Here is a 24,145-nt window from a genome sequence, read left to right as displayed (position 1 = left end):
ATCTCAACCTGAACAGGGCCGCCTCCCACAATGCATTGCAACCCACCCAGCGTCTAGGGGACCATCGCTAGCCTCCCACAATGCATTGCAACCCACCCAGCGTCTAGGGGACCGTCGCTAGCCTCCCACAATGCATTGCAACCCACCCAGCGTCTAGGGGACCGTCGCTAGCCTCCCACAATGCATTGCAACCCACCCAGCGTCTAGGGGACCATCGCTAGCCTCCCACAATGCATTGCAACCCACCCAGCGTCTAGGGGACCGTCGCTAGCCTCCCACAATGCATTGCAACCCACCCAGCGTCTAGGGGACCGTCGCTAGCCTCCCACAATGCATTGCAACCCACCCAGCATCTAGGGGACCGTCGCTAGCCTCCCACAATGCATTGCAACCCACCCAGCGTCTAGGGGACCGTCGCTAGCCTCCCACAATGCATTGCAACCCACCCAGCGTCTAGGGGACCGTCGCTAGCCTCCCACAATGCATTGCAACCCACCCAGCGTCTAGGGGACCGTCGCTAGCCTCCCACAATGCATTGCAACCCACCCAGCGTCTAGGGGACCGTCGCTAGCCTCCCACAATGCATTGCAACCCACCCAGCGTCTAGGGGACCGTCGCTAGCCTCCCACAATGCATTGCAACCCACCCAGCATCTAGGGGACCGTCGCTAGCCTCCCACAATGCATTGCAACCCACCCAGCGTCTAGGGGACCGTCGCTAGCCTCCCACAATGCATTGCAACCCACCCAGCGTCTAGGGGACCGTCGCTAGCCTCCCACAATGCATTGCACGGTGTCACTGCCTCCCCTACCCCCAGCGGCATGCTGGGGGCGCAGCTCAGAGCTAACTCCTGAGAGACCGTGAGCCCTGCCCGGCACCCGCCCTCCCAGCAGCCCCCAAGCAAACCAGTCTCCTTCCAGCTAGAGAGGGGACTGGCTGGGGCCTGGGACGTGGGGACTCTCCCCTCCAGGGGCCACGGGCGCCGCCTCCCTATGTAACCCGGGCACCCGCCGCGGGTCCTCCCTAGGGCCAGCAAAGCCATAGGGCAGAGACCCAGAGAGGGGGGGATGCTCAGGAGAGCCGCCGGCAGATCGGGGGTGTCACCCGGGGTGGGGAGTCCCGGGCCCTGCCCCCATCCGCAGCCGGGGGGCTCCCAGCCGGCAGGGGGCTCAGGAGGGTCACCAGCCCCCAGGAACCCAGTGCGGCACAGACTGGTCAGCACAGGGACCAGGAGCAGCCAGGGCAGCCCAGCTTGGGGGGAGCCCAGAACCAAGGGCCCTGCTCCCCAGCTCTGCCCCCCAAGCCCACCCAGGCTCACCCACACACCCAGCAGCCTGGTCCCAGCCCCCCAGACAGGCTCATCCTCCCTCCTTGGACCTGTTTCCTGGGCCAAAGGGGTCTCCTGGCCACATTGCTCCCGGGCTCAGGGTGAGGGACGTTGGCCAGCGTATACAGCGTATTCCCTCCATGAGTCACACCCGGAATCCCCATCTGGGATCGGCGCAGCCCCCAGGGAAACTGAGGCACATGCGGGGCTACCACAGGACAGTAGAACTCAGATGCAGCACAAGGGGATCCAAGCGCCGGGTTCGTCATGCAGGGAGAGGGCCGGGCCTCGCCACCACGAAACGCGACCGGCGACAATACGGAGGAGAAAGGCGCCAGGCCGGCGCCCCGAGAGGCCCCATCCCCCATCCCCCGCCCTGCAAAGCCCAGCAGCACCCCTGGATTTCCTCCCACGCTTCACTCAGATCCCTTCCTCCTTGTTTGGAGCCCCCCACTTCTAGAGCCCTGCAGCCCCAGCTGATCCCCCAAACGTACCAGACCTGTCCCCCATCGGCGGGCCTAACCGGACACAGCCTTGCTCTGAAACAGCCATGCAAGAGCCCTGGAGTCCCGGCCCCCAGCCCGCCTGCTCTACCCACTACACTCCACTCCCCTCCGAAGCCAGGAGAGAGCCCTGGAGTCCTGGCCCCCAGCCCGCCTGCTCTACCCACTAGACTCCACTCCCCTCCGAAGCCAGGAGAGAGCCCTGGAGTCCTGGCCCCCAGCCCGCCTGCTCTACCCACTAGACTCCACTCCCCTCGCGAAGCCAGGAGAGAGCCCTGGAGTCCTGGCCCCCCGCCCGCCCCGCTCTGACCCCAGACGTGTCTAGACAGCTGTAGCTCCCTGGCTCCCTGCAGTTGTATCTGGCTCCCGCCCCGGCCCTGCAGCCAAAGTCAGGCTTTGAGGGATGAGCTCACTGCACACGGGTTCTGAGACGCAGATCCTCAGCCAACATCTCTGCCGAGCCTCAGCCACGACCCGGCCTGTGTCCCTACGTGCCCCAGGGGGCTGCACGGCGGGAGTGGGGGGCACCGGCAGGGCTGGGCTGGCAGGGGCTGTGGGGCGGGAGTGTGGGGCACTGGCAGGGCTGGGCTGGCAGGGGCTGTGGGGCGGGAGTGTGGGGCACTGGCAGGGCTGGGCTGGCAGGGGCTGCGGGGCGGGAGTGTGGGGCACCGGCAGGGCTGGGCTGGCAGGGGCTGTGGGGCGGGAGTGAGGGGCACCGGCAGGGCTGGGCTGGCAGGGGCTGGGGGGCGGGAGTGAGCGGCACTGGGGGAGGCTGGGCTGGCAGGGGCTGTGGGGTGGGAGTGGGGGGCACCAGCAGGGCTGGGCTGGCAGGGGCTGGGGGGCAGGAGTGAGGGCCACTGGCAGGGCTGGGCTGTCAGGGGCTGTGGGGCGGGAGTGGAGGGCACCGCAGGGCTGGGGGCAGGGCTGGGCTGTCAGGGGCTGTGGGGCGGGAGTGGGGGGCACCGGCAGGGCTGGGCTGGCAGGGGCTGTGGGGTGCGTGCGCGGGGCACTGGGGGGGCTGGGCTGGCAGGGGCTGTGGGGCGGGAGTGAGGGGCACTGGGGGGGCTGGGCTGGCAGGGGCTGTGGGGTGGGTCTGAGGGGCACTGGCAGGGCTGGGGGGAGCTGGGCTGATAGGGGCTGTGGGGCGGGAGTGGGGGGCACTGGGGGAGGCTTGGCTGGCAGGGAGCAAGGGGGCGGGAGTGGGGGGCACTGGGGGGGCTGGACTGGCAGGGGCTGGGGGGTGCGAGTGGGGGGCACCGGCAGGGCTGGGCTGGCAGGGGCTGGGGGGCGGGAGTGCGGGGCACTGGGGGAGGCTTGGCTGGCAGGGAGCAAGGGGCCCATCTACCCCGGTCTCCCACCTCCTGGCTATGCCAGAGGAGCTGCCGGCTCCGAGTCGATGGAACCGGGGGACCTGCCCCCCATTGCAGGTGTCACACGGAGCCTGCCTGTCCCAGGGGAGTATCTGACCCCTCCCCCATCTTTTCCCACCTCTCCCTTCCCGTCATGCCGGCTGCCCCTCACCCCGGTGTCTGGTCTCCCAGCAGCAGGTGCCCCCCCGTGACGGCGCGTCGGGGTTCTCCCGGCCCTGCACCCCCGCCCTCAGCCGGATGTGACTCCGCCAGCCAGTGGAAGAGCGAGGGGTCACTGCGGCCCCGCATGGGACGGATGGGGGCTTAGGACGGCTCCCCTGGGGGAAGGGGTCGCAGGCCCCTGAGCCTCCCTACACTGGTTAGTCTGCGTCCCCCACGCTGCCCCACAGCCGCCTGCCCCCCTCCACAACACCCCTTCCTTTGCTCAGCGCCCTGGTCTCCGGGACATGAGGCTCTCGGGGCCACCCCCGCCGGGCAGTGCAGACGCAGGCCAGCAGGGGTCACCCCCAGCCCACACAGCAACCAGGGAGTGCCCCGCCAGCGTGGGCCCAGGGCCACAAGTGGAGACAGCCCCCCCCCCCGTCACTCCCCCGGCCCCTCAGGCCAGATCGTGGGGTGGCAGGTCCGCCCCGGCCCCACGGCCTGGCACGTGGGGGGGACTCGCTCACCACCTGCCAGGGTGTGGGGCCGGGCACTGCTTCCAGGGGTGTTGGCAGGGGGGTGTCCCGGACGCCTGGGTTCCTCGTCCTGGTCTCTCTCCTGCAGCCTCCAGGACCCGCCCTGTACACGGTCCCCCTGGGCCCGCGTGCTGTCGGCCCCTGGCCCCGTCTGTCCCCCAGCCCCAACACGCCACCATCCGAGCCAGCTGCTGCTCCACCCCCTTGGGGTCCAGCCCCTCGGCCTCCCCGGGCGCTGGGTCTCCACTGGGGGGACGTGCACCAAAAGTCCAGGCACCTGGGTTCTCTGTGGGGGGGAGTAGAGACTAAGGGATACAGCAGGGGGAAGGGGGGAGCCAGGACGCCTGGGTTCCATCCCTGGCTCTGGGAGAGGAGTGGGGGCTAGTGGTTAGAGCCGGGGGGGCTGGGAGGCAGGACACCTGGTTAGAACTGCGGCTGTGGGGAGAGTCTGGAAGCTGGGACTAGAACCCAGGTGTCTTCACTCCCGTCCCCCACTTCCAGTTCCCATCCCCACCCCATAGCCCCTGCAGGATGTGTGGGTCCCACTGGGACACCCCGACCTAGGAGGCCTCTATCCCGAGCTCTGCTGGGATTGGCTGATAACGCAGGACCAGGTGAACCCCCCTCCCCACCCCCGCATCCGCTCCCTGCCGCCTCCTGCCCTCTAGTGGCTGCTCCTGGTCCCTGCAGGCGCCTCCTGCCCTCTAGTGGCTCCTCCCTGTACCTGCAGCCACTTTTCTGCCCTCTAGTGGCTGCTCCCTATCACTGCAGCCACCTGCTGCCTTCTAGTGGCTCCTTCCTGTACCTGCAGCCGCCCCCTGCCCTCTAGTGCAAGGATGGCCAAATGCGGCTCTTCAGAAGTTAATATGCGGCTCCTTGCATAAGTAGCAAATCCACGGCTGCTCCAGCTCCTGGGCAGCAGCCTTCGCCGCCTCCCAGGGCCGAGGGAGATGACCGCCACCGCACCTTCCCCCGTGGCTCCCCACCCCCTCCATCCTCCTGGTGGGGCTCCTGGTGCAACTGTCAACCAGGGCGGACTGTCCTCAGTGTACCAGGACTGCATCGCGCCGCCAGGTGGGGAGGGCCATTTTCTTTTTTATTTAAAAAAAATCCAGGGCTGGAGCTACAGGTGCCAACTTTCCCCTCGGCCGGAGGGTGCTCACTGTTCCACAACCAGCCCTGCCCTAGACGCTACCCCCCTAGGATCCTGCCACTTCCCACCCTCTCCACGGAGCCTGTCACACTCACGCTTCTCCCTCCAGTGTCTCCCACTGAGACAGAGCTGATCCCAGGGGGCAGGAGAAAAGGAGAAGGAGGCTCTGACCGGTGGGGCTGCCAGGGGGCGGGATGTGCTGGAGGCGGGGCTGGTGACACAGAACTGTTGCTCTTTGGCAAGGTGCATTGGTCAATTCTGGCTCCTTCTCAGGTTTAGGTTGGTCACCCCCTTCTAGTGGCTGCTCCCTGTCACTGCAGAGCCTCCTGCCCTCTAGTGGCTGCTCCCTATCAATGCAGCCTCCTCCTGCCCTCTAGTGGCTGCTCCCTGTCACTGCAGCCCCTCCTGCCCTCTAGTGGCTGCTCCCTATCAATGCAGCCTCCTCCTGCCCTCTAGTGGCTGCTCCCTGTCACTGCAGAGCCTCCTGCCCTCTAGTGGCTGCTCCCTATCAATGCAGCCTCCTCCTGCCCTCTAGTGGCTGCTCCCTGTCACTGCAGCCACCGCCTGCCCTCTAGTGGCTGCTCCCTATCAATGCAGCCTCCTCCTGCCCTCTAGTGGCTGCTCCCTGTCACTGCAGAGCCTCCTGCCCTCTAGTGGCTGCTCCCTATCAATGCAGCCTCCTCCTGCCCTCTAGTGGCTGCTCCCTGTCACTGCAGCCACCGCCTGCCCTCTAGTGGCTGCTCCCTATCAATGCAGCCTCCTCCTGCCCTCTAGTGGCTGCTCCCTGTCACTGCAGCCCCTCCTGCCCTCTAGTGGCTGCTCCCTATCAATGCAGCCTCCTCCTGCCCTCTAGTGGCTGCTCCCTGTCACTGCAGCCACCTCCTGCCCTATAGTGGAGGGCTGGCCAACCGGTTACAGGAAAGGAGCCAAAATAGTTGTGAATATAGGGCAAAGAGACGGGGGGCAAAGTTGTGGAGCAAAAGGAAGAAAGGAGCCCCCCAGATGCATTTGGTTGAGCAAAAAAAAAAAAAGCCTGCCCCTTTAGATGCGCATGTAAAGACTTTTTGGCCACATCAGGCTCCTGCCAGCTGACGCCCTCTTGAAGACCCCATTTTTAATGCCCTTGCCAGACCGCTTCCCTGCCCCGATAAGCACAGTGAGTCGAGAGGCAGGGTTCATTTTCAGGGGTACAGGGGATGCTTCACAAGCCTCAGGGGTGGTTTTGTGAGCTGCCCCCTGGTGGGCAGCATTTTGCCGGCAAGCTGCGGGTTGGCTACAGCTGCTCTAGTGGTGGCTCCCTGTAACTGCAGATCCTCCTGCCCTCTAGTGGTTGCTCCCTGACACTGAAGCCTCCTCCTGCAGTGTTTCTCCACTAGTGGTACGAGTACCCTTAGGGGTACTTGAGAGAAGCCTGGGGGGGGGGGGTACGCCAGCACAACTGAAATTTGCAGAAAACTGAATTTTTGTTTTAAGTTTCACAGCACTTTATTATTTTTGTACTTTTTACACCCAAAAAAGTCATCGCCCACCTGGCTACGATTAAGTTGTTTAAACAAATGTGTTGCAATGGTAGAAAAAAATTGTGTGTCTGAAAACTGTAGGTACTGGGGGTACTTATATTTTTAAAGGGGTACTTTAGAAGAAAAAAAGGTTGAGACACACTGCCCTAGTGGCTGGTTCCTGTCACTGCAGCCTCCTCTTTCCCTCTAGTGGCTGCTCCCTGTAACTGCAGGCTCTTGCTGCCCTCTGCTGGCTGCTCCCTGTAACTGCAGCCTCATCCTGCCCTCCAGTGGCTCGCTCCCTGGTCAGGACCATGCTGGGTCAGAACAAAGGTTCATCTAGCCCATTGTCTTTTCTGCCAACAGTGACCAATGCCAGGTGTCTCAGAATGAGTGAACAAAATAGGGAATCATCAAGTGATCCCTCTCCTGTTGTCCATTCCCAGCCTCTGACAAACAGAGGCTAGAGACACTACCCACACTGCCCATCCTGACTGATCTGTCCTCCATGAATGTATCTAGTTATTTTTTTGAACTCTGTTAAAGTTCTGGTCTGCACAACATCCTCTGGCAAGGAGTTCCCCAGGTTGACTGTGTGCTCCATGAAGAAAAACTTCCTCTTGTTTGTTTTAAGCCTGCTACCTATTCATTTCATTTGGTGACCCCAAGTTCTTATGTTATGGGAACTAGTAAAGAACTTTTCCTTATTCACTTTCTCCACACCTGTCATGATTTTATAGACCTCTGTCATATCCCCCCTTAGTCTCTTCTTTTCTAACCTGAAATGTCCCAGTGTTTTAAATCTCTCTTCGTATGGCAATTGTTCCATGCCCCTAATAATTTTTGTTGCCTTTTTTTGAACATTTTCCAATGCCAAGATATCTTTTATGAGATGAGGCAACTACATCTGCACACTGTATTCAAGCCGGGGGGGTACCATGGATTTCAACAGAGGAAATCAGATAGTCTCAGTCTTATCCTCTATCCCTTTCTTAATGCTTCCAAATATTCTGTTTGCGTGAGTTGTTAGAGCTAAATTAGTTCCCATCATTTTACATGTATTGTTCGGATTATGTTTTTCATTTTTGCATTTATCATCATTACAATTCATCTGCCTTTTCGTTGCCTCGTTTTGTGAGACTTAGTTTTTGTTACTTAGTTTTGCGAGACTGTTTTAAAGCTTTTCACAGTCTGATCTGGAGTGAACTATCTTGAGCAGGTTTCTATCATCTGCAAATGCTGCCACCTCGCTGTTTACCCCGTTCTCCAGATCATTTATGAATATGTTGAACAGGATGGGTCCCAGTACAGACACTTGGGGAACCCCCCTAGCTACCCCATCTGGTCTGAAAACCTGTCCATTTATTCTCATCCTTTGTTTCCTGCCTTTTACCCAGTTATCAACCCATGAAAGGGCCTTCCCTCTTATCCCACGACGACTTAGCTTACTTAAGAGCCTTTGGTGAGGGACCTTGTCAAAGGCTTTCTGGAAATCTAAGTGCACTACATCCACTAGATCCCTCTTGTCCGCGTGTTTATTGACCCCTTCAAAGAATTCTAGTCGATTTCCCCTTACATAATTGATGTTGGCTCCCCCCACCAACAAATTATGTTCCTCTATGTGTCTGACAATTCTGTTCGTTACTGACATTAAACTTACTGCTCTGTAATTGCCAGGATCACCTCTGGAGCCCTTTAAAAACCCATTGGTGTCACATGAGCTATCTTCCAGGCATGTGGCACAGAAGGTGCTGTAAGGGCAGGTCACACACCACGGCTAGGAGTGCTGCAATTGCACATTGGAGTCCTTTCTGAGCTCCTGGGTGAATGCTAGTGGGTCCTGGGGACTTCCCCCGCCCCCTGCCCTCTAGTGGCTGCTCCCTGTAACTGCAGCCTCCTCCTGTTCCCAACGCATGCCCCCCCCCCCCCCAATATTCTGGGGTGCCCTGGTGACTGGCGATGCCGGCGCCCTGTGTGGGATGAACCCAGGAGCCGTGCCCCCTCTGCCTGCCTGCAGGGAATGGTTTGGAGGGGCACCGGCAGGGCTGGGGGCAGGACTGGGCCGGCGGGGGCTGTGGGGTGGGAGTGGGGGGCACCGGCAGGGCTGGGCTGCCAGAGGCTGTGGGGTGGGAGTGAGGGGCACTGGCAGGACTGGGCTGCCAGAGGCTGTGGGGTGGGAGTGGGGGGCACCGGCAGGACTGGGCTGGCAGAGGCTGTGGGGTGGGAGTGAAGGGCACTGGCAGGGCTGGGCTGGCAGAGGTTGTGGGGTGGGAGTGAAGGGCACTGGCAGGGCTGGGGGGGCAGGGCTGGGCTGGCAGAGGCTGTGGGGTGGGAGTGGGGCACTGGCAGGACTGGGCTGGCAGAGGCTGTGGGGTGGGAGTGGGGCACTGGCAGGGCTGGGGGGGCAAGGCTGGGCTGGCAGAGGCTGTGGGGTGGGAGTGGGGCACCGGCAGGGCTGGGCTGCCAGAGGCTGTGGGGTGGGTGTGGGGGGCACCGGCAGGACTGGGCTGGCAGAGGCTGTGGGGTGGGAGTGGGGGGCACTGGCAGGGCTGGGCTGGCAGAGGCTGTGGGGTGGGAGTGGGGGGCACCGGTGGGGCTGGGGGCAGGGCTGGGCTGGCAGAGGCTGTGGGGTGGGAGTGGGGCACTGGCAGGGCTGGGCTGGCAGAGGCTGTGGGGTGGGAGTGGGGCACTGGCAGGGCTGGGCTGGCAGAGGCTGTGGGGTGGGAGTGAGGGGCACTGGCAGGGCTGGGGGGCAGAGGCTGTGGGGTGGGAGTGGGGGGCACCAGCAGGGCTGGGCTGGCAGAGGCTGTGGGGTGGGAGTGAAGGGCACTGGCAGGGCTGGGCTGGCAGAGGCTGTGGGGTGGGAGTGGGGCACCGGCAGGGCTGGGCTGGCAGAGGCTGTGGGGTGGGAGTGGGGCACCAGGAGGGCTGGGCTGGCAGAGGCTGTGGGGTGGGAGTGGGGCACCGGTAGGGCTGGGCTGGCAGAGGCTGTGGGGTGGGAGTGGGGCACCGGTAGGGCTGGGCTGGCAGAGGCTGTGGGGTGGGAGTGGGGCACCTGTAGGGCTGGGCTGGCAGAGGCTGTGGGGTGGGAGTGGGGCACCAGTAGGGCTGGGCTGGCAGAGGCTGTGGGGTGGGAGTGGGGCACCGGCAGGGCTGGGCTGGCAGAGGCTGTGGGGTGGGAGTGGGGCACCGGCAGGGCTGGGCTGGCAGAGGCTGTGGGGTGGGAGTGGGGCACCGGCAGGACTGGGCTGGCAGAGGCTGTGGGGTGGGAGTGAAGGGCACCGGCAGGGCTGGGCTGGCAGAGGCTGTTGGGTGGGAGTGGGGCACCGGCAGGGCTGGGCTGGCAGAGGCTGTGGGGTGGGAGTGGGGCACCGGTAGGGCTGGGCTGGCAGAGGCTGTGGGGTGGGAGTGGGACACCGGCAGGGCTGGGCTGGCAGAGGCTGTGGGGTGGGAGTGGGGCACCGGCAGGGCTGGGCTGCCAGAGGCTGTGGGGTGGGAGTGGGGCACCGGCAGGGCTGGGCTGGCAGAGGCTGTGGGGTGGGAGTGGGGCACCGGTAGGGCTGGGCTGGCAGAGGCTGTGGGGTGGGAGTGGGGCACCGGTAGGGCTGGGCTGGCAGAGGCTGTGGGGTGGGAGTGGGGGGCACCGGCAGGGCTGGGCTGGCAGAGGCTGTGGGGTGGGAGTGGGGCACTGGCAGGGCTGGGCTGGCAGAGGCTGTGGGGTGGGAGTGGGGCACCGGCAGGGCTGGGCTGGCAGAGGCTGTGGGGTGGGAGTGGGGCACCGGCAGGGCTGGGCTGGCAGAGGCTGTGGGGTGGGAGTGGGGCACCGGCAGGGCTGGGCTGGCAGAGGCTGTGGGGTGGGAGTGGGGCACCGGCAGGGCTGGGCTGGCAGAGGCTGTGGGGTGGGAGTGGGGCACCGGCAGGGCTGGGCTGGCAGAGGCTGTGGGGTGGGAGTGGGGCACTGGCAGGACTGGGCTGGCAGAGGCTGTGGGGTGGGAGTGAAGGGCACTGGCAGGGCTGGGCTGGCAGAGGCTGTGGGGTGGGAGTGGGGGGCACCGGCGGGGCTGGGGGCAGGGCTGGGCTGGCAGAGGCTGTGAGGTGGGAGTGGGGCACCGGCAGGGCTGGGCTGGCAGAGGCTGTGGGGTGGGAGTGGGGCACCAGGAGGGCTGGGCTGGCAGAGGCTGTGGGGTGGGAGTGGGGTACCGGCAGGGCTGGGCTGGCAGAGGCTGTGGGGTGGGAGTGGGGCACCAGGAGGGCTGGGCTGGCAGAGGCTGTGGGGTGGGAGTGGGGCACCGGCAGGGCTGGGCTGGCAGAGGCTGTGGGGTGGGAGTGGGGCACCGGCAGGGCTGGGCTGGCAGAGGCTGTGGGGTGGGAGTGGGGCACCGGCAGGGCTGGGCTGGCAGAGGCTGTGGGGTGGGAGTGGGGCACCAGGAGGGCTGGGCTGGCAGAGGCTGTGGGGTGGGAGTGGGGCACCGGCAGGGCTGGGCTGGCAGAGGCTGTGGGGTGGGAGTGGGGCACCGGCAGGACTGGGCTGGCAGAGGCTGTGGGGTGGGAGTGAAGGGCACCGGCAGGGCTGGGCTGGCAGAGGCTGTGGGGTGGGAGTGAAGGGCACCGGCAGGGCTGGGCTGGCAGAGGCTGTGGGGTGGGAGTGGGGCACTGGCAGGGCTGGGCTGGCAGAGGCTGTGGGGTGGGAGTGGGGCACTGGCAGGACTCAGAGAGCTGCTCCACGCCTTGCCCTCCTGTTATACCAGGGCCACCTATGGGCTCCATTCTCTGCCCAGAGCCACCTGCTCACCCCTCCTGAGAGGCTGCCAGAGGAGAGGTTCCACCTCCGGGTGCCCTGGGGCCTGGCTGAGCGTTGGGGTCGGCTCTCCATCTACACAGGTCCAGGACATGGAGCTGTGAAGGGCTGGGCCAGGTCTGGGCACCACAGAGGGTGTCTGCTCGGGGTGAATTACTCAAAACCAGGGCTGCTTCCAGCCCCAGACTGGAGACCTCCCCAAACAGGCCACACACCAGTCCCACCGAGCGCTCCAGCTGCCAATCCAGCCGGCAGGAACCTCACGAGCAAAACCCCTCAGACACCCCAGCTCTTCCTGTGCCCTAATCGCCCCGGGCGTCACAAAGTGAGGGGTTACAGAACCCAATGACACCTACCGTGAGCCTGTTCCTCTGGTACCAAAAAAACAGCCACAACTCCCAGGTCAATGTACACTCTGCATCTTACCCACAAGATCACGCTGGGCCAGTCCTTTAGCATCCAACATCTAAAGGTTTATTACTAAAAGAAAGAAAAGCCGGAGAGTGAGGTTGTTAAAGTATCATACATGACATGCACCGAATCTCCCAGTTCTCAACGCAGGCTCTAGCAGAGACGTTACAGCTGCTGGCTTAAAAGTCTCTGGTGTCCATCCTATGGCAGGATGGGTTCATGGTTCTTCCAGCTCGTTCCCTACAAGGCTGCATCTGGGATTAGGAGCTGAACTCAAGACAAGATGGAGGGTGCCACATGGTGCTTCTACACCTCTCCTGGCATCTTCCTGGCCAGAGCAGGTCCCATGGTCCAATGACCTATCCCTGTGTCCCATGCCCTGGCTGGTTTGCAGGCTCCATTCCCTTGTAAGTTTGGCCCTTCAGAGTTAAACAGCAATTTCGTTTGCCAAAGCAAGTTTTTCCCTTCCCCTTGTCCTGAGGGCTCAAACCCGGCTCAGTGAAGACAAAGGGCTGGCGGGGTGTGTCTCCCTTGCTCACAAGAGCCATGGCATTCTCCCCCTCCCCCCAATCAGTGGGGTCACAACAATAAGCTGTAGACTCACAAATCTCTCGTCCTTCCACCTCTAACCTCTGTTTCCACATGGAACCAGCTATCAGATTCCCTGATCGATGACCAGTGTCCACCGTGTCCAGAGATGGGCACTTAACTGCCATCTCCTGCATCCCAGAGAGAGTGACCACACAGCCGTTCTGCCCTCCACACTTAGCCACACAGTCCTCCTGAATCTGAGACACACACTGTCCACTCTCATCTTCAGCCTGGGAACACGCCTGTCCCGGCCACACTGACCTCCCAGCCAGCTGGTCACCTACAGTCACTTGGTTCTCAGACTGCTCCAATTCTCTGGCTGTTCCTGCCTCACCTGTAACAATCGTCCGCCCCTTTGAAGCCCCTCCAAAGCCATCCGCACTGGATCTTTCTAATTCCAAGGCAGCGGAGTCACTAACAGACAAATTCTGTCTGCCAGGCGCTGACACAAGCATCTCCTGCATCAAGCTGCTGCCTTTTCCAGGTGGAGCTTTCTCCGGAATGGCATCCCCAAGTAAAGCCCTCTCGCCTCGCTCAGTCCCTGCAAACGGCTTGCTACAAGCACTGCCAGGACTCTCTTCCCCATGAGCTTCCTTAAGCGACAGTTCCCCCGTCTCTGGCCCTGCCGCCGTATCCCTCTGCTGAGCCACCACCAACTCCCACATTCATTTACTCCCTGGCTCACCTCTGGCTCCTCAGGTGGACTCACGGACAATCCCCTCAGGCCAACAGACAGAGCGATGAGCTCCAAGGTCAGAGACATCTTCTTCCCCTTTGCAACTCTCTGGACTGGCCCCTCACGGCTCCCTGTCCCAGCACACACAAGGGTAGGAATCCTTCTCTCTTCCTCAGGTAACACACAGGCCCCTGAACCGTCTAATCTCTGGGATCCTGGCCAGACACTGACCAGATCTACCCCAGTCACCGCCTCCTTCTCCCCAGCAGACACAACCCTCGGGCTACCCCCTTTCTGGGCCTTAGCTGTATCCAGACCCAACTCCGGGACAACAGCCCTGCTCTCAGCCATCACAGGCTGCCGGGCACCTTCCTCAGACACAGGAAGAAACTTCCCCGCACACAGACAGACAATCCGAGACAGTCGCTCCCTTGTCCCAGTGCCCCTGGATATTCTCAGGCCCACAGCTAGTGACGGGGACAGCTTCCTTCACTCACACACTGCTACGCCCAGCAGCCAAGCTGCCAGTGCCCACACCCTGTGGCTGCTCACACTTCGCACAGCTCACTTCCCGCTTGTGCAAGGGACATTTCACAAGCACTACTGGCTAAGAACTCATCCCGCTCCAGAACTTTATCCTGTTCCCCAGTGAGGGTCTCCAGGTGTCCGGTTTTGAACTGGCCAGTCCATTATTTGAACTTTCTGTTTGGGAAACAAATGGAGAAAATAGAAATGAGAAAATAGAACTGTCCGGTATTTTCTAACTACTGTGCCATGTAGAGTGCGATGTCATGTCAAGTGTGTCTGGTGCTTTTGTTGAAACCATCTGGCAACCCTATCCCCAGTGAGGAATTCACCCAGGCCCTCCCCTGCACCCTGCTCCAGAGAAGCGTTGTCCCGACCCCTGGGGTCCCCCTGGCCTGCTTCTGATTCCAGCCTCACCCCTGAGGCATCAGACAGGCCCCGAGAACCCTCATGCCCAGGCCCACGGCCCCCCTGCACAGACACCCGGCCCTCTGCCTCAGGCAAACAGCTAGAGACTTTCCCCTCCATTGCAATAGGACCGACTAGCCCCAGACAGCTGCCCAGAGACACACGCACCCCCTTTACAAGCCCCATACGTGCTTTGGGGCTGGGTTAAGACGTCAGCCGAGTTGAACACAACGGCCATGTCACAAAAAGCAAATATGATTCTAGGTTGTATCAACAGGTGTGTTGTAAGCAAAACTCGTGAAGTCATTCTGCCGCTCTACTCTGCACTAGTTAGGCCTCAGCTGGAGTACTGTGTCCAGTTCTGGGTGCCACATTTCAAGAAAGATGTGGAGAAATTGGAAAGGGTATAGAGAAGAGCGACAAGAATGATGAAAGGTCTAGAGAACATGAGCTATGAAGCCAGGCTTCATGAACTGGGCTTGTTTAGTTTGGAAAAAAGAAGATTAAGGGGGGACATGAGAGCGGTTTTCAAATATCTAAAAGGGTGTCACAAGGAGGAAGGAGAAAATTTGTTCCTCTTGGTTTCTGAGGACAGGACAAGGAGTAATGGGCTAAAAGTGCAGCAGGGGAGGTTTAGATTGGACTTTAGGAAAAAATTCCTAACTGTCAGGGTGGTCAAATATTGGAATAAATTGCCAAGGGAGGTGGTGGAATCTCCCTCTCTGGAGATATTTAAGAACAGGTTAGATAGACATCTGTCAGGGATGGTGTAGACGGAGCTTGGTCCTGCCTTGAGGGCGGGGGGCTGGACTCGATGACCTCTCGAGGTCCCTTCCAGTCCTATGATTCTATGATTCTATGAATCACACCCACACGGTTACACACCGAACTCCCCGGAGGAGACAGTCGCTTCAGTTCTTCTATTTTCTTAAGCTGAAGTTCAAATCTGGCAGCTTTCTCCTTGGCTTGTCTGAGCCTCCTGTCCGACTCGACCATCCTCTTTGCAGCTTCTGCCTTTCTCTTGGCAAGTTCTTGTTCCTGCTTCTGCCTTTTCTCAACAGATGTTTTGATTAGCTCTTGCGCTAATTCAGCCCTTTCTTTGGCAACTTCTTGCTCTCTCAGCAATTTCTTTGGCTTGCTTCTGCTCTCTTTCAGCAGCTTCTTTGGCTACTAACATCCATCCCTGTTCTGGTTCAGAGGCTCTCTCTCTAAAAGCAATGCCTCTCTCCAAGCACAAATCCTTCAGAGTCCTTTTGTCCAGACTCTCGTATAGTCTCTGGCTCATCGCAGCGGCTCTTTAACCCACCAAACTCTCAACACCCCAAAATCCAATGGAGACAGCGCGGGGTCCTGATCCAAAGCTCAGTTGACCAAGATCTGTGGAGCCAGCCAACTACGCCACTGTGACAGACCAGGCCGGGTCTGGGCACAGCTGAGGGCGTCCGCTCAGGGCGAATTGCTCAGACTCAGGGCTCCTTACAGCCCCAGACTGGAGACCTTCCCAAATAGGCCACACACCAGTCACACCGAGCGCTCCATCTGCCAATCCGGCCAGCAAGAAGCCTCATGAGCAAAACCTCTGAGACCCCAGATCTCCCCGTGCCCCGATCAACCCCAGGCCTGGACACAGGTGAGGGGATCTAGAACCCAATTACACCTACCCCGAACGGGTTCTTCCGGTCCCAAGAAACCAGCCACAGTCCCCAGTCAATGTACACTCTGGATCTTACCCACAAGATCACGCAGAGCCAGTCCTTTAGCATCTACAATCTAAAGGTTTATTACTAAAAGAAAGAAAAGCAGGAGAGAAAGGTTGTGAAGGAGAATACATGACATGCATCGAATCTCTCAGTTCTCAATGCAGGCTCTCAGCAGAAGTGTTACAAACTGCTGGCTTAAAAGTCTCTGGTGTACATCCTGTGTCAGGATGGGTCCACGGTTCTTCTGGCTCATTGGTCCCTGCAAGGCTGCATCTGGGATCAAAAGCTGAACTCAAGACAAGATGGAGAGTGGCACATGGCACTTATACACCTCTCCTGGCATCGCCCTGGCCAGAGCAGATCAGATGGTCTAATGACGTATCCTGTCCCATGCCCTGGCTGGTTTGCAGATAGCCAGACACGTCCCTGAGGTGCGTATTGGCACCTAGAGATCTATTGTCCCTGCACAGTCAATGGCTGAACACTCTTTGCCCATTGCTCTGCCTCAGACAGTGAATTTCCAGCACCTACACAGAGTCTATATTCATAACGCCACACACAGACACCATACAAGTACATGACTAGCATATACAGGGTCCATAGAACACAAGCTTTCATTCAACACCTCACATGGCCCCCTTTGTATAGACTTTGGGGGCCACCCCCCCTCCCCCGCCCAATAGGTGCAGGATAATCTGTAAAGTTCAGTAACGTGACAGGCGCCCTGGGGATAAACAGCCCAGGAGGAAAGAGACGTCAGCTTCCTAGCTGGCTCCACCCGCTGCTGGGGCCGCCCGAGCCGTCCGTGGACTCCCCGGCGGTGGGTTCCACCCGGCCCTGCACACAGCCGTGCCCGGTGGGCTGGGAAAGGCTGCAGGGCGGAGGGAGGGAGCAGATGCAGATCCGCATGTCATAGCAACCTGCTGCGTGTGGCACACTTGGTGCAACGCCGGTTGGAGGGGAGGGGCTGGAAGCGTTCCTGGCGTGAGATGGCTCCCTTGCTCAGAGAGGGGGGTGCAGGAGGTTAGCCGGTTAATCGAGAAGCTGATTCTTGTTGGTTTTTGTTACTGGTTAAACTCGCCCCCACCCTGCCCCCGGGGAGCTGACTGCTCTGTGCTGCAGGCTCTGCAAACCCCACACCTGGGGGCACCAGCTGCCCCCCCCCTGCTGCCTAGCACCCCAGGAGTGGGGCTGGTGACAAGGGGCATCTTGAGCACCTCTCCAGCCTCCACCATCCTTCCCCCCTGCCCAGGGAAAACAATCAGCCCATGTCACCATTCGACTGGTAATGGTGACACGGCGGCTGGCCGTTTCTATTGTTGGCACCCCCGCTCGGGACAGGGGCCCCCCCGCAAGGGGGCCGGACACGGAGACCTCTTTGAGGCCAGAGACAGTTAGAGGCTGCAGGGCTCCCATGTCCTCATGCAGCTCTGAGAGGGGTGTGGGATTGAGGGGGCTAGAGCGAGGGGGGCCGGGAGCCGGACTCCTGGGTTGTCCCCTGGCTCTGGGAAGGGGGGCCAATGCTCCGACAGCAGAGCCCATGGGGCCAGCAGCGGGGACCCCGTGGAGCTGGAGGCTGGGACGTCAGGCAGCAGCCGCACCTCACACATCCCACTCGGATGGCATGAACAGGGGGAAATCTGCCTGGCAAATGCCAGGCTGTGGGGCCTAGAGGTTCGTGGGGAGAGAATCTGGGAGCCAGGAGGGGACTAGGGTCTAGTGGGTTAGAGCCAGGGTTGGGGGAGGCGGGGCTGGGAGCCAGGACTCCTGGGTTTTCTCCTCAGCTCTGGGAGGGGAGTGGGGTCTAGTGGTTAGAACAACGGGCTGGGAGCCAGGACTCCTGGGTTTTCTCCTCAGCTCTGGGAGGGGAATGGGGTCTAGTGGTTAGAACAACGGGCTGGGAGCCAGGACTCCTGGGTTTTCTCCTCAGCTCTGGGAGGGGAATGGGGTCTAGTGGTTAGAACAACGGGCTGGGAGCCAGGACTTTTGGTTTGCAACCCTGGCTCTGGGAGCCAGCGACACTGCATGGGGGACTGTTGCATCCAGGCAAGAGGTGCAAAATCTGGGGGGTACAGTAGCACCTCTGCAGCCCCACTTCCCGCCCCAATGGAGGAGAGCGGTTAGAGCAGGGGGGCACGCCTGGGACCACCTTGGAGGGGGCGCTGCCTCAAGACCTCACTCCTGCAAGCTCTGGCCTGCTGCTGATGGAGACACACACTTGGGCGAAGCGCGGAGAAGGGGAAAGGACGCGAAGGGAAATCAGATAAAAACCACCCGTTAAACCCCAAGTTGCCACATGCCGGCGGTTCCGTAACGGCCACGTTTCTTGCCAGTTGTGAGATCTCGATAACACAGCGCCCCCCTCCCCTCCCCTCCCCTCCCCTCCATCACCACCCGGGGGCTGCCATTAAAACCCCGCAGCCCAACGGGACCCGCGGGGAACAGACAGCGGGCGAGAGGTAAGAGATCCCCAGCCCAACCCCCGGGCAGCCCCAGATGTTCACAAACTGGGGGTCCGGCGCCCGTGACACTGGGGGGCCTGTAAAACCAATGCTGGGCGCAGCTTTTCCCTTGCCCCCAGCGTTCGCAAGCCCCCTCCGCAGCCCCGCAGCCTGGAAATGGGTTTTCCTTTGAGACGGAAATCGTGCCGGGCTCACCTGACTCCTGGAGCTGGGGCTTTAGGAATAAAATGAGACCCTGCCGAAAGTCCTGGGAGCCAGCCAGACTGTATCCCTCCCATAGGGCCCCATTACCCACCCCCACCGGCCACCCCATCCCCTGCCATGGGGCCGGACAGCTAGTCTGACATCTGGTCACTCCAGTTTCTTTCAGCTGATCCCCCTCGGTGAGTTATTCGGGGGTCGGACGCCAGGATGTCCCCCAAGAAAGCCGCCCTCCTGCTTCTCGCTGCAGTTTGGCTGCTGCCCTCAGGGGACTCAGCGGTAAGTGGCTTCGATACAGTATCCCTGCCCCACCCCAGAGGTGGCTGCATCTCAGCGCTAGGTGAGCCGCCTCCCTGCAGCACCGCTGTGCAGCTGTTCCCTAGCAGCCCTGCTCGGGGAAGGAGGCACATCCCACACATCCCACTCGGGTGGCATGAACAGGGGGAAATCTGCATGGAAAATGCCAGGCTGTGGGGCCTAGTGGTTAGTGGGGAGAGACTCCGGGAGCCAGGAGGGGACTAGGGTCTAGTGGGTTAGAGCCGGGATCGGGGGGGCTGGGAGCCAGGACTCCTGGGTTTTCTCCTCGTCTCTGGGAGGGGAGGTGGGTTTAGTGGTTAGACAAGGGGCTGGGAGCCAGGATTTTTGGGATGCATCCCTGGCTCTGGGAGGGGAGTGGGGTCTAGTGGTTAGAGTCAGAAGGAAAGGGGGGGAGGGCGAGCCAGGAGACCTCTGTCCAGCAGCAGCAGGAGGTGCAGCGGATCCTCAGACTAGCTGAGATCAGGGGGTTTTCCGGCTCTCCAAGTGCAAACAGAGGGGGAGGCCAGTGGGGGAAGGGGGCCTGGCTAGAAGGGGACTAGCCAGAATGGGGGGCCCAGGAGCAGCTGGGGGGGCAGCTGGACCAAGGAACATGCTGGGCGGGGCGCAGGCCGGAGCTACACTTAGCAGGTAGATCTCAGCCGGGCACCATTGCTCTGGGGGGTGCAGGCGTCACGCCCTGAGCCCTGCCCCCCACCCGACCCCACCTCCCCTGCCAGGCGCCCTGCCCAGAGACGAGCTGGGGGCCACGAACCCCCTTTCTCAGGCTCCCGCCAAGGCCCGGCCCTGAGGGCCCAGAACTCACTGGGGAGGGGCTGGCTTAGGGGGGCCCAGGCAGGCAGAAGGGGGTCGGAAATGGGGGTGAGAGGGCAGAAGAGCCCAGAGCCCCCTGCAGAGCCCAGCACCCCACGTTCGGAGGACTCGGCGGCTCTGAGTGACGGGGTCAAATGGCCCCGGCTCAGCGTGCGCCAGGACACAGGCTGGGAGAGGGAGTGACCTGCCTCAGGAACGGGCCAGGAGTCCGGCGCTAACCACTAGATCCCACTGCCCTCCCACAGCTGGAGGGGGAACCCAGGAGTCCTGGCTCCCAGACCCCCTCCTGCTCTACCCACTAGACCCCACTGCCCTCCCACAGCTGGAGAGAGACCTCAAGAGTCCTGGCTCCCAGACCCCCCCCTGCTCTACCCACTAGACCCCACTGCCCTCCCACAGCTGGAGAGAGACCCCAAGAGTCCTGGCTCCCAGACCCCCCCTGCTCTACCCACTAGACCCCACTGCCCTCCCACAGCTGGAGAGAGACCCCAAGAGTCCTGGCTCCCAGACCCCACCCCCACCCTGCTCTAACCACCAGACCCCACTGCCCTCCCAGAGCTGGAGGGAGACCCCAAGAGCCCTGGCTCCCAGGCCCCCCGCTCTCTACCCTCTAGACCCGTGGTCCCCAACACGGTGCCCGCGGGGGCATTTCTCTGCACCCGCCAAGTGCTCAGGGCTCGCCTGGCCCCGGGCGCATGGCGCACAGTGAGCGCCGGCCCCGGGGGCGCCGCGGATTCACCCCCTGCGGCGCAGGGGGGGGAGAGAGCGCCGGGCGTGCGGCGCTTGGGGGAGGGGAGGGGAGAGAGCGCCAGCGCCGGCCCCGGGCGCGCGGCACTTGAGGGGAGAGCGCCGGCCCCCGGAATGCGGCTATGGGGGGCCCCGCCCCCGGCTATGGGGGGGCCCCGTCCCCGCCACCGCGCCCCCCGGGCGCCCGGCGGGCGAACAGCCACGCCCCCTGGCGCCCGGCAACCCCAAAAGGTTGGGGACCACTGCTCTAGACCCCACTGCCCTCCCACAGCTGGAGAGAGACCCCAAGAGTCCTGGCTCCCAGACCCCCCCCCCCGCTCTACCCACTAGACCCCACTGCCCTCCCACAGCTGGAGAGAGACCCCAAGAGTCCTGGCTCCCAGACCCCCCCCTGCTCTACCCACTAGACCCCACTGCCCTCCCACAGCTGGAGAGAGACCCCAAGAGTCCTGGCTCCCAGACCCCCCCCCTGCTCTACCCACTAGACCCCACTGCCCTCCCACAGCTGGAGAGAGACCCCAAGAGTCCTGGCTCCCAGACCCCCCCCACTCTACCCACTAGACCCCACTGCCCTCCCACAGCTGGAGAGAGACCACAAGAGTCCTGGCTCCCAGACCCCCCCCCCCCCCGCTCTACCCACTAGACCCCACTGCCCTCTCACAGCTGGAGAGAGACCCCAAGAGCCCTGGCTCCCCCACGCTCTCCCCGGCCTGAGTAGCTCTCCCTTCATCCCGTCTGAGCGTGAGCCCATGTCTGCTAGGCCCGCCCCTGTGCACCCTGCGTGGGCGAAGGCGGCCCCCAACTCGACATGGCCGCCTGGTCGGTGGATGACACGTACCGCGGCTGCGAGCCCGCCATGGAGCACAGACTCGCGGCCCTGCTGCGCCTGGAGCTGGCGAGCAACAAGAACTTGCGGGAGGCGTGGGCCAAGGCCAAGGAGGAGTGGATGAGGCTGAAGAAGATCCCCGTCTTCACCCCGAACATGCAGTCCTTGTGCAGCGTGGCCGTGTGGGCCTACACCCTGGAGAACCCGCCTCTCTACCGGGAGTTTAACAACGCCACCCGGCTGGGCTGGGCGGGCGGCTCCCGCTCCTACGCCCGCTACCCCTTCAAGGCCCTGCACTTCCTGCTGACCCAGGCGCCCCGAGCCATCTGGGGCATCCAGCCCAGCTGCTCCACCGTCTACAGGGGAACCAAGATCGACTTCTCCGTCGGCCGCGTGTTCCGCTTCGGCCACTTCACCTCCACCTCCCGGAGCAAGGCGGCCGCGGCCAACTTCGGCCAACGCACCTTCTTCCAGCTGGTCACCTGCACGGGCTACGCGCTGCAGGGCCTGTCCCACATCCCCAGCGAGCAGGAGGTGCTGGTGCCGCCCTACGAGCTCTTCCGGCTGCAGAAGATCAAGCGGAACGGGGCGGCCAAGACGGTGCAGGCCAAGTCGGTGGCCGTGTGCAGCAACCACAACTGCGCCCTGACGGGGCACGGTAGGACCTGGCGGCGGGAGGGCGGTGGGCTCCCGCCAAGGGGCCGGCTCGGGGGGCGGGAGACGTTCCCCGCCGGGCCGGGCCAGGGAAACGTAACCGGGTCTTGTCTCTTTTCCAGGAGACCCCTATGTACCGAAGTGTCCTGCTCACCAAGGTACCGGCCTTAGCCCTCCGTTGCATGGGCACAGGGGGGCAGTAAGGATAGCAATGGAAAGAGTCCTGGGCCCTCCTCCCAGCTCTAGGAGGGGAGTGGGGTCTAGTGGTTAGAGCAGGGGGGAGGACCAGGAAGGGGAATGGAGTCTAGTGGGTAGAGTGGGGGACTGGGAGTCAGGACTCCTGGGCATTATGGGAGGGGAGTGGGGTCTAGCAGTTAGAGCAGGAGGGCTGGGCTCTCTCCCTGGCTCTGGGAGGGGAGTGCGGTCTAGTGGTTGGAGCAGGGGAGCTGGGAGTCAGGACTCCTGGGCGCTCTGGGAGGGGAATGGGGTCTAGTGGTTAGCGCGTGGGGGGGCAGGGGGGAAGGGAGTGGAGTCTAGTGGTTAGCGCAGGGGGGGCGGCCAGGGAGGGGAGTGGGGTCTAGTGGTTAGCGCGGGGGGGGGGGCTGGGAGGGGAGGGAGGGGAATGGAGTCTAGTGGGGTCTAGTGGTTAGAGCAGGGGAGCTGGGAGTCAGGACTCCTGGGCGCTCTGGGAGGGGAGTGGGGTCTAGTGGTTAGCGTGGGGGGGGGAGCAGGGGAGCTGGGAGTCAGACTCCTGGGCACTCTGGGAGGGGAGTGGGGTCTAGCGGGTAGAGCAGGGGAGCTGGGAGTCAGACTCCTGGGTGCTCTGGGAGGGGAGTGGGGTCTAGCAGGTAGAGCAGGGGAGCCGGGAGTTAGGACTCCTGGACGCTCTGGGAGGGGAGTGGGGTCTAGTGGTTAGCGCGGGGGGGGGGGTCCAGGGAGGGGAGGGGAGTCTAGTGGTTAGAGCAGGGGAGCTGGGAGTCAGACTCGTGGGCGCTCTGGGAGGGGAGTGGGGTCTAGCGGGTAGAGCAGGGGAGCTGGGAGTCAGACTCGTGGGCGCTCTGGGAGGGGAGTGGGGTCTAGCGGGTAGAGCAGAGGAGCTGGGAGTCAGACTCGTGGGCGCTCTGGGAGGGGAGTGGGGTCTAGCGGGTAGAGCAGGGGAGCTGGGAGTCAGACTCGTGGGCGCTCTGGGAGGGGAGTGGGGTCTAGCGGGTAGAGCAGGGGAGCTGGGAGTCAGACTCGTGGGCGCTCTGGGAGGGGAGTGGGGTCTAGCGGGTAGAGCAGGGGAGCTGGGAGTCAGACTCGTGGGCGCTCTGGGAGGGGAGTGGGGTCTAGCGGGTAGAGCAGGGGAGCTGGGAGTCAGACTCCTGGGCGCTCTGGGAGGGGAGTGGGGTCTAGCGGGTAGAGCAGGGGGCCTGGGAGTCAGACTCCTGGGCGCTCTGGGAGGGGAGTGGGGTCTAGCGGGTAGAGCAGGGGAGCTGGGAGTCAGACTCCTGGGCGCTCTGGGAGGGGAGTGGGGTCTAGCGGGTAGAGCAGGGGAGCTGGGAGTCAGACTCGTGGGCGCTCTGGGAGGGGAGTGGGGTCTAGGGGGTAGAGCAGAGGGCTCCGAGCCAGGAGACGGGCTGAGCTCGAGCTACGTCTGGGGGAGGAGCAGCGCTAGCGGGGCACGGCTGGCTCACAGGTGCGTGTTTGTCTCCCCGCAGTGCTGCACTTGTGAGCTGCTGGCGCTGGGGGGAGCAGCAAGCGCTGCGGCTGGGCCTGGCCATGTCCCCGGATGGGGGGACCCCCCCCCGCCTCTCCGCTGGAACGCTTGGGGAACACAGCCCCCCCCCCACTTCCCACTTTCACCTTCCCGCCTGGCAGGCCTGCGCCTTCCCCCGCCAGAGCCGGCTCCCGTGCTGCATTGGCCAGGGGCCCAGGCACTGAGACCGGGGAGGGGCCCAGGGCCTTGGAACGGGGCCCCACCGGCCCACCTTGGCACATGGGAGTAGTAGCCGCAGTGGCACCACCCTCTTCCCAGTGGGGGGGCTGAGATGGGTCTTAGCCCCTCCCATGGCCCCCCCTCCCCAGGGACCCAGAGCTGCTGACGGGTGCCCTGGACCCTCCACCTGGGGTCAGGGACGTGGGTTGGGGGCGGCTCTCCCGCACCACGGCCCCCCGCCCAGGGTAGGTCCCACCTGCTCCCTGCGCTGCCCTTCCCACCGCCGCCCCAGCCAATGTGTCCCGCTTCCCGGTCCGGCCGCGGATCCCGTTCTGCCTTCTCCCGCCTCTCCGGCGCAATAAACCCGCCCGCTGCAGCATCACAGGGACTGGCCCGGTTGCGCCTTCGTCGCCAGGAGTCCAGGGTGAGGGGCTGTGCTTTGCCCTTGCCGGGGCGGGGGAGCTGGGAGAGCCACACGGGAAAGGGGGGGGGCCTCACAGCAAAGGGCGGACACGTGCCCTCCGGCGCTGGGGCTCGGGGGGCTGCGCCCGCTTAGCCCAGAGGGCAGGAA

General features: G+C 62.8%; 1 protein-coding gene across 1 annotated transcript; it reads left to right on the top strand.

The window, feature by feature from the left end:
- Positions 1 to 18,511: 18,511 nt before the first annotated feature.
- On the top strand, positions 18,512 to 24,145 carry LOC142829305 (ecto-ADP-ribosyltransferase 5-like). The gene is made up of 4 exons (XM_075928763.2): positions 18,512 to 18,580; positions 20,937 to 21,660; positions 21,779 to 21,814; positions 23,357 to 24,145. Exons 1-4 carry the CDS (start codon positions 18,512 to 18,514, stop codon positions 23,368 to 23,370), a joined length of 843 nt encoding a protein of 280 aa, XP_075784878.2. The 3' UTR covers positions 23,371 to 24,145.

Source organism: Pelodiscus sinensis, chromosome 5 (assembly GCF_052426305.1).
Source record: "Pelodiscus sinensis isolate ZL-2025 chromosome 5, ASM5242630v1, whole genome shotgun sequence".
In the NCBI taxonomy this organism is placed as follows: Eukaryota; Metazoa; Chordata; order Testudines; family Trionychidae; genus Pelodiscus; species Pelodiscus sinensis.
The sequence above is the reverse complement of the archived record's forward strand: the minus strand, read 5'-3'. Positions and strand labels throughout refer to the sequence as shown.